At 51.0% G+C, this 12,582-nt stretch overlaps 1 protein-coding gene across 1 annotated transcript in view; it reads left to right on the top strand.

Annotated features, from left to right (window-relative positions):
* LOC133355207 (3'-5' RNA helicase YTHDC2-like) overlaps positions 1-10,495 on the top strand; it is a 55,430-nt gene extending 44,935 nt beyond the window's left edge. Inside the window, exons 30-31 of the mRNA XM_061572568.1 lie at positions 195-434; positions 3,130-10,495. Coding sequence (XP_061428552.1) covers positions 195-434; positions 3,130-3,189 — 300 coding nt within the window. The 3' untranslated portion in view covers positions 3,190-10,495. The remainder of the gene's footprint in view (positions 1-194; positions 435-3,129) is intronic.
* Positions 10,496-12,582: the final 2,087 nt, after the last annotated feature.

The following is a 12,582-nucleotide window of genomic DNA, read 5'->3' as shown; positions in this document are numbered from 1 at the left end:
TGAGCCATACTTTGTTGGTGCCACGTGTGTGGCAGTGATGATGGGTAACGGTGCTTGTGATGGTCGTCACGGTGCATGCGGTTTATTTCTGTGCTTGCGATGATGTTGTGGGAGGGCACGTGGCGGTGACATTGGCATGACGTGGCGTTATTGCTGAGGCCGACTAATTACAACTCTGGGGATGTCCATTACAGGAGCTTGAGACTCAGGTTGGAGAACAGCTGCTCAAGTTGTGGGACAGATGGCCCCGTGCCGGTGGCGGCGGCGGCGGCGGTGGTGGCGGTGGTGGCGGCGGTGGTGGCGGTGGTGGTGGCGGTGGTGGCGTGGGTGCCACTGGCGCCGCTGCCAGTGCTGATGACTACACGGCGGATCTAATTGGAAGCAGAGAAACACGCACCCCGGCAGATGGGAACCCCCTCTACTCGAGGGCTGTGGTAAAATTTTCATTTTTATTCCCGTCAAAATAAGTAGTGATGAAAACGATAATATTTATTTTCCTTGGGAAATTGAATTCCGTTGACGAGTTGTGGCACGTGGGGGGAGAACCGGAGAAGCCGGAGACAACCCATTCGTACGAGAGCGTCACACTCTCAGATCTCAGCAGCAAGGTTTTTGTGTGTTGTTTAAATACACCGCTGTCCTGTCACCTCCTGAATGCCTCTCAGGCACCAGCCCACAGCACCTGGCACATCCCCAGTATTAACCAGGCTTCAAACCTGCTTCACTTTGGAAAATCACACGACAAAATAACCTTGTTTAAAAATCCAAACTGCGAATGGCATGTAAATGCACCCTCGTATTCATGTACACGTTCCGCTCACTGGAGATCATCCGTGCTGGGCTAAACGCGGGTCTCTGCGGCACGTTTAGGGGCTGTGCCCACCGTGCGTTTGCGTGCACGGTGATGCCCAACGTTTCAGCGCGCGTGGTGGGAGCTTCTCCCGGCAGTGCGTAACTTGTACTGTCTGTACGTAGAACTTCTTTTGCACCGTACGTAGCCAACCGTGCTAATCGGAGGTGCGGGGGAAGGACGACAGATTTGAGCGGCATAGATCCAAGACGGGCAAAACTCTGGACCGGGTTTCGGCATGCAGTCTCGTCATCAGCCACAGTCAGGCTTGCTGTAATCAATGCTGGTGAATTTGCCGATCTTACCGCTACGGTGACCATAAAAAGTTCGATTAATTGTTATACAGCGATACGTAGCTCAACATAATCATGCGGGTCGTCGCCGAGGTATCTAAATAACAACAGTAATTGAGCAGACGAATGTCGCCTTCACGTAACTCTCTCTCGACGCAGGAAATACAAAACATTTCTTCCGCACAACAGAGTGGGTACGTTCAGCAGCATCGATTCAAAACAGGGCCGGTTTCGACGCGCAGTGTCTCATCACCGCATGCGTGTGGGAGCTTCTTCCGGCAGTGCATAATTTAGCGGCATTGATTCAAGACGGGCACAACTCTGGGCCGGTTTCGGCACGCAGTGTCTCGTCAGCAGAGTCAGGCTCTGCTTGAACGAATGCTGGTGAACTGCCGATCTTACGGGCAAGGGCCCCTCTCTCATTACCTATTCGACCCTTCGACGAAGCTCCCTAGCTCGTGAGTCGAAACGTCGGGATGATCGAGCGCCGCACGGTACAGCGGGGACATGAACGCTCGTCCCCGCGGGGCGTCCCGTGAATGTTTATTTTATTTGTCACGGGACAGCTTATGTTTCGCTGGTATTTTAAATTATTTTTTACTATCTTTTTTTTACAAAGCTGGGTAATTGAGCCAGGAAGTCTCATGAATCATTATAGTCTTTTAAACAGGCAGGGGAGAAAAGCAATCAGCCCGGATAATGCAAACCCTTTATAATGTCATAAAATCCGAGCGGCGGTGTAAGTTATCGCGATTGGCTCATTCAGCAGTTTTACTGGCACGCAGCACTTCCATTTAATAAAGTATTGATGCGCTAGAATGAAAGCAAAGGAATTATTTTTTTTATCTCGTGTAAGCTTTCTGTTAATAGCACCGCCCGCTCTCGTGTTGAACACAAACGGAACTGAAAGTTACACTAAATAAACAGAGACTTTTTGTAGTTCTCCCCACACACACACGTGTATAGTTTTACTCCATTAGCCTCCACTGCTTGCAGACACATTCTTCCCCTTCTTGCATGTGGCTTTGCTGTATGGCAATGTACGCGTCCATTGGTGCGACTGGGTGGCGCAGTGGCGGTTAACATTTGTGCCTCGCAGCAGCTGTGTCTGGGTTCGATTGACAACTGGGGCGCGTTTTCGTGTTGAGCTTGTGCGTTCTCCTCCGCTTCTGCAGAGTGAGTGTGTAATTGTGAGCGTGTGATGATTGTGCGTGCGTTAGAGTGTGAGTGAAAGTGTGCACGTATTCCACTTTGGATGGGTGCAAGGGTGTGTGTGTGTGTGAGAGTGTGAAAGAAGTTGTGTATGCAAGTGGGGAGCTGTGGCACAGCGGTTAAAGCGCCGCGCTACGAACCCGAAAGCCCGAGTTTGATTCTTGCTCAAGGCGAACACCAGTGATGATTACTGAACCAGTCGTGGTGCCTCCGCTAGGTGGGCTCTGCCTTAATTGAGTACCTTGTGCGGTGTGTAAATATTGCTACTGGGGAGACAAAGGTGACCGGGTGTGGTGCTGGCCACCCACCTCTTCGTGTGCCGTGCCGGCCTTCATAGGTGCTCGCTAACAGCACTTGCCCCAACAGTCTGTTGAGGCTATACGGGGGATGTGTGTCTTTGTGTGCAGGTGTATGTTCTCACCCTGTTCTGCATGGGTTTCCTGCTGGTTCTCTGGTTTTTTTCCCATAGCTAAACGAAAACCTACACAATGTAACTGGATTTGGCCAATACATCCCAATGCTATCTAAAAGAAAATACTCGCAAATTACACATTTGGGATCATACACAGCAGCAACATCGCTCCCTGCCAGCGAAAACGTGGGAAAGGAACCCTCCTGAAAAAGAGCTTTCATGGATAAACAAACATCATAATAAGTAACCTCGCATGTGCGCGTGGATGTATGTTGAACTTATTTCGCACCATACGTAGCCAACCGTGCTAATCGGATGTGAGGAGGTTTTGTTGACTGTTTTATTTGTTTTTTTGTTTCCAGCGAGACTTGGAACAGCAGGCCGCTGCAAGTCAGTCCCCTCTGCAGATGCCGAGGTACTAACCAGCAGCCTTGCCGAGCGGACACACCGCGCGCCGTGTGTGCGTGGGCGAGTCCTCTGGTACGGGGAGCAGCGGTGCAGCGGTTAGCGCGCTTGCGCTATGAACCCGGCGGCCCGAGTTCGATTCCTGCTCATGGCCAACAGCAAGTGATGATTTGCCTGCACCAGTCCTGGGCCCTCCCCTGGGTCGATTCAGCCTTAAATGAGTTCCTGGTGCGGTGTGTAAAAATCGCCGCGAGGGAGACAAAGGCGGCCGGGCGTGGTGCTGGCCACCCACCCCCTCGTGTGCCGTGCCGACCTTCATAGCTGCGCGCTCACAGCACTTGTCCCAACAGTCTGTTAAAGGCTATATGGGGGATCTTTGTCTTTTATTACTTGAGTGCTCTGGTGTTTTAAATTTTCCGGGCATTTAATACGAAACAAACAACACCACGCCTTACTGAGTGTTGGTATTGTCTCAATCAAGGTGTGTGTGTCACCTCGTCTCAACTGTGAAGTACGAACCACGTCGTGTACGCCCGTGGGCATGCGTGCCTGTGCATGCCTGTGCACGCGTGCGCATGCGTGCCTGTGCATGCGTGTGCATGCGTGTGCATGTGTGCGTGTGCGTACATGCGCGCGCATCTTCCTCACCACTCCTCACAACAACTAGCGGAGCGTCGGGCTGCTGAAACGCAGCGAGTTGCCACAGGCGGTGCTGCTTCTGTCATCGCGGTCGGTCAAACCCACTGCACTCGAATTCTGTCCCGTGACCTGCCTGCGAGCCCCGACACGTGGCCTCGAAGTGCACCCGGCCTGGCGCAAGCGCCGTGGTGACGTCGCCGCCACTTGCTGGGGAACGGCGGCTGTTGCTGTTTGCCGTCTTTCCCCGTCTGAACATTTGCCCGAGCGCAGCAGAGGGACGTCCTGCGGTGACACCTCACGCTGGCGTAATCGTTCGCGTCTTGAGTGGAGAAAGCGAGTAACACAATGACCAAGCGGATAGTACGCCTCATTCACATATCTGCCCGTCCATGTACAACATGTTAGTAAGTTTATATTCACTCCCATGAGGCTGTGCAGCTGATGAGAAGGCAGTACAGCAAAGTGCCGACTAATATCATCTGTCCCTTCCGTAGGGGGTAGAATGATGCTCACTTGCACGTGTGGGTTTACCCCGGGTGCTCTGGTTTCCTCACGTATACTCTTTAACTGGTTGACAAACACCTTAATATATAGTGCATCGCAGAGCTTGGACAATTGTTGGTTATCGCCATCCCAGCACCTGGCTGCTGCCTTCCCGCTTCTCTGTGGCTACTCGGCGATTTCGAGAGATGGAATTGGCATGAATGGTGATGCTGTTATATCTGAAGCTAAACATTACAAGGTGTAAAAAAAACTAAATAATTTTACGCGGAGGGACAGATCCGTGACAGAGGCTCATTGTTGTCTGCTTAGTTGTTGGGTTATATCCCACGGTAGTGCGGCTATAAGCGTCCGAAACGAGGGGTCCCTTCAGAGAGGTCACCGATTCGTTGCGGCCGGCGATCGCGTGGCTTCCAGAAGCCGTCCTGCAAATCTTCAGCCGCAAATGTAATCATTGTCATCGTCACATTGGCTTTTAAAGTCCTCAGGATCTTCAAAAGTGAGATCCTTGAATGAACGTAACACGTAGTAAGCGGTACGTTTTTTCAGCCAATGTTACGATTTAGTTTTTGTTGGGTTAGGCCGCGTAATGATCCGGCCAAATTTGTCGTAAGACCCTCCACCACCCGACACAGCCAAACAAATAAAATCGTCACGTTTACAAGCGTTCAACAACGCACGCCGATTGTTATTGTCTAAGCCTACTCACCGCTGAGGTTGAAGAGCAAACTCTCACAGCCAAGGTTAGTCATTTAGACGTCCGACGTTTTCCTTGAATCTACACCAAGCGTGTTTCGGGGGACATTGCGTCCTAGTCTGTAGGCCGCTGTCATTTAGGGTTTGTGGCGGGCGAAATCCCCGACTCAAAACGGAACGCGACGTCGCATCGCCGCTACCCAACGGGGAGGCGTCACAGCTCGCGCCGGCCGGCGGGTGCCGCTCGCCCCGTCGGCCCTCCCACGCTCGCCCAAGAAGTGGTCACAGATTGTTCATTCTGGCGGGGAGCGCCGTCGTCGATTGACGCCGTCTCCCGCTGTCGTAACGTCAAGGCCGTGGTGCCGGCTTGTTTTGTTGTTTACTGCGCCACGCATTGTTGTTATTTCGTGGCTTTAAAGGAGCCGCAGCGGTGGACTGAGAGTGGGAAACCTCGTTTCGTTTTTTTAAATTCCCGCGGTCGAAATGCCGCGGCGTTATTCAACACGGCGTTGGTTGCGCGCTCATTCGGCGCCGCCGTGATGTCGATGCTGCTTCTTGCGAGACCTCAATCGTATTGAGCTGCCTCGGTTTAATCATTGAGGGGGGGGGGGGGTCTGTAAATGTTTATTTTATTGTCCCCCACGCGATTTAAAATCTGAGTTGGCTCGGACTCCCGTTCACTTCTCTTGTTCGGCCCAACTTGTGTTGTCCACGTCGTGCGTGCGCATCGTTAGCAACCGGAGGCAGCAACATTGGCGGTCCTTGCGGACATGTACGTGTGTTTCGTCACTTCCATTCTTGCCGATCCACTGCCAGATGAGGGCCTCCCTACACCAAGCCACTGTCATCACCACCACCACCAACTGGACATTGGATTGGTAAATCATCATTTTCATCATCATAAGCACGATTTTACAAAGGCGTACCCACGTCGGATGGAGAGACAAACCTTCGCGGGTCAACACACGGCATTGAACGTGCGCAGTGTAACCCACCCTCCGGTAAATCCGCTGCCGGATGAGTCGTCTGCCCACGCTGTGCGCGGCGCGTGGGGGTTTTATCACCATGCTCATTCGCCGCGCGCGTTGGTGCGGGTCGGCCAAGGTTGGCGAGGGGACGCGACGACAGACAGGTGCTCCGCAGCTATGGATCTTCTCCACCGTCCTCTGCTGCCCACCACACTGCTCCGCAGCAGCGGCAGCCTGGAGCCGGCTGCGTCTCTTATGCTTTGGGCTCGCCCCCTAGCTTAGTCCCAGTGGCGGGGAGAGGGGCGCGTCGTTCCGGACGAACCGCTTCTCGACGTTTCTGTACTCTGCGGTAATTGCCGCTCGGAGTAAGATGCGAGAGACACGCGAGAAACTGAACCGTACGCGCCTGGGCTGTGCGTTTGACCGCCCTTTTAAAGTTCCGTTATTGTGTTTTAAAATTATTCTGTTCACGCGATCCCCGCATCCGCTGAGGGGCGACCGTCAGGGACGTGGAATACGACCACGTGACTTTTACCCGGCCGCCCTTGGAACGGCCCGCAAAGTTACATTTGACCGTCGCTGCGATCGTCTCGGCCGCACCCCGATCGAAACTAAGTAGTTGAAGGTATCTATCTTTAAGATAATCTGGAAAACGAGAACTTTAGATCAAAGCCAGTCCACTCCCGTCGCTGCAAGGGCCTTGTTATACTCTTTGGTTAACACACACACATAAGTGCGCGTTGTTGTGTTTGCGTTGTTATTGGATAAACGCCGGCGCGTGCGTGCGCAGTTGCCTACCAGCCGTATTCGCCGTGCCCCGCCCTCTACGATCACAATGGAGACGTGAATCCCGAAAGGCATGGTGACCTCCCCATCGTTTTGACGGCCGTTGTTCTGATTGCAAGGGGAGAGAGGGACGTGGCCATACCCTGAGGCGTGTGTCGTGTCCACTGTTGGTCTTTTAGGTCTCCGTCAGAAAGCTGCTTTTGGAAATGCGTTGCGTTTGAAACACAGCGCTCAAAGTTTGCGTTTTTTTCTTTTATCCGCATGAAAACTGTTGTGGTTGTGTGATGAGAAGTTTGACAAAATTAAAAATGTTCAGTCAAGGTTGTATCGCTGTCATAAAGTTTCCAAGAATCTCTCAAGAGTCCAACGATTTTTGATTGAGATGTTCTATTTCTTTTTACGAACGTCTCACTTTGCTAAATTCACGACGTAAAAGGTGCAGCCCCGCAATTCTTGGCTCACGCCACTGCTGGCAGAAGGGGCCTCTACTCGAAGGAGCTCGGCAGCCCCTCTAGAAGAGGTTACTCTGGCCTACTCCTCCACTCTGACCTGATGTAGCAGTGGGAGTACCCACACTTTGCCCCACCACCACACGTGACCTGCCGATCGACTGCGCTTTCAACCTTAATCCTGTTTAAAATTGTTATCTTCGTGAAAATTGTTGAAAACAAAGTTCTCTTTAAGAAAATGTACATTTTAACTTTCGTTTACGTATCCTCAAGTGTTTTGCCATTGCCGAAGTGGTTTGCTCTTCTCTCCCGCGAGCACTTTAATGAATGACGCTGTTGGCGAAGGCGCACGAACAGAAAAACAACAATCGCCGCGTCTCCCCGGGACGACTCGACACGGCCGTCAACGACGCTGCCCCGAAATGAAACGCGATAAGCAGACGAACCGCCTACCACCTCGCCGTAGAAGGGCTATTTCCTGCAACGTCGCCCCATTTCATTGTCTTTTATGCGCCACTCCCAGCATAGTATCACAAATAAAATGTGTTCCTTGTTTAATGGGCCGAGTCAGGGTTCTTCAACTTCATTTTCTGCCCGGCCACTTAATAAAATTAACAACGTAATGATGATTTACAGTGCTGTCAATTGCATCTTTCCGTGGCCACTTAGGTGATCAATAACAGCAATTGTTCGGTCTGATTTCATCTGTCTCGTCTGTAGCTCATGCCCAGAGCTCTCCGACAGCTGCCTCCCGTTCTTGAGCCTCTTGTCAAGTCACTAATCTCTATTCTCCAATTCTCATCTCGCTCGTTTTTTCCCCCTTTCATCTCGGCGACGTGATCCGGCAGTGGCGCGTTCGCCACTCACCGCAAGAGGGGTACGCGGTTCGACTCCAGGCCGCCCCGGTTAATACGGCGTCTGTGTATTAAACCTAATGCAGTCTGTTCTAGAACGCCGCGGGTTTTAATTACGTGAATTGGATTATACAATGCGATGAATGTATTGGGGAAGACTTTTTTTGACGACGCGGATGCGAAGTGTGATGTAACGCGATCGAGTGAACGGTACGACGCCGCTCCAGTAAGAGTACGCGGCGGTTACGGCTGCCTCGTAGCATCGCACGAAGCAGGACGCTGCTTGATGCTCCGAGAATCTCGATGCTACCCACGCGCCTCGGTCTGTGTGGCCTGCGTACGCATCTCACGTGTTATCGCGCACTGTGCTTTACCCCTTTATTATATTTTGTTGTATTATAAGGCGATTTTGCCATCACGCGGTGTTCTTCGGGAGCGCAACTACCACCGCTTTATCGGAGGACAGACTTTTGGCTATGCCACATAAACCGTCGTAGGCGTCCAAATTTAAAAAATTTACACCGCAAATAGCGCATTGGAACGACACCGCTCCCCGCTGTGAAACCACTTGCAGACTGCGTCCGCGAAACAGCAGCGCCTTCATGATAGCAAAGTGCTGTAAGAATGATAGCGCCGATACAGATGTACTCATTAAATTACTCCCTCTTGCTTAGCCTTAATCTCACTCGTCTTTATCTCTTGCCTCTAGGTCTCTCACCAGTCTTGTTTCGCTTCCATCTTTATCTCTTGTCTACAACAGCTCTCTCTCTCTCTCTCATCCGTGTCTCTTGTTTAGCTCTTTGAGCTCACTAATCTGGACCACTTTTACATTATCTCGGGGTGCCATAGCCAGGCAGGTCACTCCAAGAGCCTTCAGCCACAGATGTGGCCCATGGGCCTCCAGTTGAAGAGCCTTGTGCTCACAGATCAAAGATGTCTTTGCCTCTTGACACCACACTTTTTCCGATGTGGCCTGTTAAAATGTTTCGTTGAATAAGACGTTGTAAAGAAACCAATCCGCGTCAGCATCTTTGTGATCTTGGTTTTTGACAGACGGTACAGAAGGCAGAAGCCACCGTAAAAAAATTTACTTGTTACCAACAGCCCAAAGTCAAGAGTTTCTCGAGTACCAGCATGCAATGCGTGTCGACGAGGATTGTTGAACTGTAGCTTGTTAGAACCGGTCACCATTTTGAGAATCGTTTACCAGTTCGTGAATTCGGGAACCGACCGGCGTCCGTTTCCAGATTGAACGGTGGAAAACGAACACGCGCCGACTGGCACGCGCGTGCACGGACATGCGAACTGCACGGCGGCCTCGGTCACCGCCGTGGGCAACGTGTGCCCTGGAGATGGGGTAACATCGCAACGTTCTGGATTGCAAGTCCAGTGCGCTGCCAACCATTACGCTGCCCTTCATTCCTCGGTTCAGAGATTGATTCGCTACGTTTGTTGCTGGACGTTTCGATCAGTAATCCAGTTCGTTTCGCGTGGTTACTGGTTGTTGCGGGGAAAAAACAACGATTTAAACAACCCAAGAATCGATAAACTATGCTGATACTGCATTGTGCGTACGTGTGTATGTTGAATTCTTTTGCACCGTACGTAGCCGACCGTGCTAACCAGGAGCATTGGCAGCGGTGCGCAATCAATCAATAGCGCATATATATTTGTACTCAACAAAAACAAACCCAACAATCTCCGCCAGTAACACTGCAGCCCTAAAGCGTGTGTACAACAGGCGTCGTCGTCGGGGGAAGCGGCTCGTCTTCCCACGGAGGTTCCATCTCTCTTCTCGTCGCTCGGCTGCCGATGTCGACGCTGAGCAACAAACGACAATTCCACAATTCAGGTGGTCTAGCCAGATAGCCGCGTCAGGAGCAGCGGGGGAGTGTATCATCGTCGCCGCGACGGACTCCGTCGTGTCTGTGGAGGGGTTCGGAGAGGCAGAGTGGATCAGCGGCGCTGAACAATAGTGCGGCGCTATCGTTCAGTGCCGCCTCAACTCCACTCTGCCGCTCGTTGTGTGTACGCCGTGCAGACGGGGCCACATTGCCCAAACGTCGCCCGTTGTCTAGCAGTGCTGTTGACCAATGTGTTCAGTTTTCTCGTCGACAAGCTACTTTGCCCCCCCCCCCCCTTTGTTGATAGCATCTACCGTTAAGCATTCCCTAATAAGAAAGCGATTCTCACGATGTAAACGGAGCACTTTACGGTGCAGCCACGGACCAGTTTGATTGGATGCTCATTAAGACAGCTTGTCCGTTTGAAAAACCGCAAGCGTTGCACCTTTATTGAAGCGTGTTTAGAATGTTAACACCTCGGCACCGTTTCCGAGTTAAAAAGAGAATGAGGCTTCGTGATATGAAGGCACGTGCTGCTGCTGTTCCTTGTGACAAAGCGTGTAAATAAAACAGCGAGTTTCATGCAGTTTCACTCGACTCGAATTTCATTCGTACCGTCATTTTAAGCTCTTCCTTTCCTTTCATCTCTTTATTCCACATACTGCGCTCTGTTATTGAGTTGAACAGCGACATCGTCTCCGCTTACAGACATCCCATTGTCATGTAAAAACTCCCAGTGTGACATTAAAGCCCCTTAAATACAATATTTAGACAGCATGTTGGGCATGACGCAAAGGGCAAAACTAATTCTACCTGGGGCTAACTTCTGATATCAAATTTCGGTTGCCTCGGATTCACATTACAAACTGTTTAAAAAGACACATTTTGCTCTCATATGAATGCAGATAATCAAACTGATTTCGCAGTCTTTATGCCAATCTTATTTTACGCACTAGTCATACCCTGTACTGTATTACCATTCCTTTCCTGACTAAAGGTGTCCCCTTTGCAAGACATTTAATATCATCCCACACGTCTCTCTCCAGGCTACGAAGGCTAACGCTGCCAAACTACCCATTGTCACGTTCTGGCCCTGTGCCCCTACTGGACACATCTGTGAAAACGAGCTTATAGCTCATCGGATTCCTCCTCCAGCGTAAATAAATATTTCGATTCTGATAGCCACCTACATAGAGGGAATAATGGTTCGTCCATTAAAACAATCGAGGCACGTGGCTTGAGTCGTGCGCGTGGAAACCGTTTGAGATTCGCGAAGGCGTGTGCATTGTATACTGTGGATTCTACATGCACAAGTACGAGACACCATTGATTTGTGAAGGGAATTATGAACCATAATTGGGGGCAATGCAGCATTGCGTCGTGAATTTAGGGGGGACACTTTGTCCATCCTACTTACAAAGCAAAACTCGCTAATCACCTACCCACCTACCTACACATATATATCAACTTGCCTATCCATACATGTATCCATTTCCCTCCACACCTATCCACTGACCCCACTACCTAGCTTCACACTTTGCATTGCAGGCCTTCAGGCGTTTACTCAGCAAATGTGATCGTACATCAACACCCACACACCTATATACACCAACAAAGGCAAAGATCCCCCATATAGGCTCAACCGACTGTTGGGGCCAGTGCTGTTCGCGAGCACCTATGAAGGCCGGCACGGCACACGAGGGGGTGGGTGGCCAACTCCACACCCGGCCACCTTTGTCTCCCCAGTGGTGATGTTTACACACCGCACCAGGTACTCATTTGAGGCTGAGTCAACCGAGGGGAGGCCTAGGAACGGTTCAGATAATGGTCACTAGTGTTGGCTATGAGCGGGAAGCGAATTCGGGTCGCCAGGTTCATAGCGCAGCACGCTAACCACGACACGACCACTCACCAACCCACATACCTACACACCCACTTGCCTATCAACCTACCTACACACTAACCCACATTCTTACACACCCACCAAGCTAAAAGCCTATCCACCTACCTACACATCAACCTACATAAAAACCAACTTACCTATCTACCAACATACCGACACACCCACAAAACTAAAAGCCTACCCACCTACCTACACCCCAACCCCTATACACTCCCAGTTTCCTATCTACCTACTAACCTATCTACCTACCAACCGACCTACAAACCCAAACTAAAAGCCTACCCATATACCTACGCACTAACCTATATGCTTATCAGAACTACGTACCTATCCACCCACCTACACCGAATCACCTACCTGTCCACCTACACAAAGAAAATTATCCTCCTAACCCTAACCCCGTACAGCAGGAGTGGGGAACGTACGGCCCGCGGGCCGTACGAGGCCCGCAAAATCATTTGGTGTGGCCCTGCCAAGGCAACCGCAGGCGGGACTCGAAATTCAATAAACCTAGGAGCAAACCTGGAAAAGCAGTTGCGAGTAGCAACATCATCAGTACCAGCTAACATCACACGCCTCGCCAAAGAGAAGCAGTTCCAGCCATCACATTAGGGGTGAGTTGATTAAATGTTTGACCAAATATAACAGGCTAACTTTTAAGTTGATAATTATGTATGGGCCACGAATGATGTTGTAAATATCCAAATGGTCCTTGGCAGAAAAAAGGTTTCTCACCCCTGCCGTAGAGCATTTACCAAACGGTTGGAGCA

The sequence above is a fragment of the Lethenteron reissneri genome, chromosome 50 (assembly GCF_015708825.2).
Source record: "Lethenteron reissneri isolate LAM-NWPU_2019-01 chromosome 50, ASM1570882v1, whole genome shotgun sequence".
Lineage (NCBI taxonomy): Eukaryota > Metazoa > Chordata > Hyperoartia > Petromyzontiformes > Petromyzontidae > Lethenteron > Lethenteron reissneri.
The sequence above is the reverse complement of the archived record's forward strand: the minus strand, read 5'-3'. Positions and strand labels throughout refer to the sequence as shown.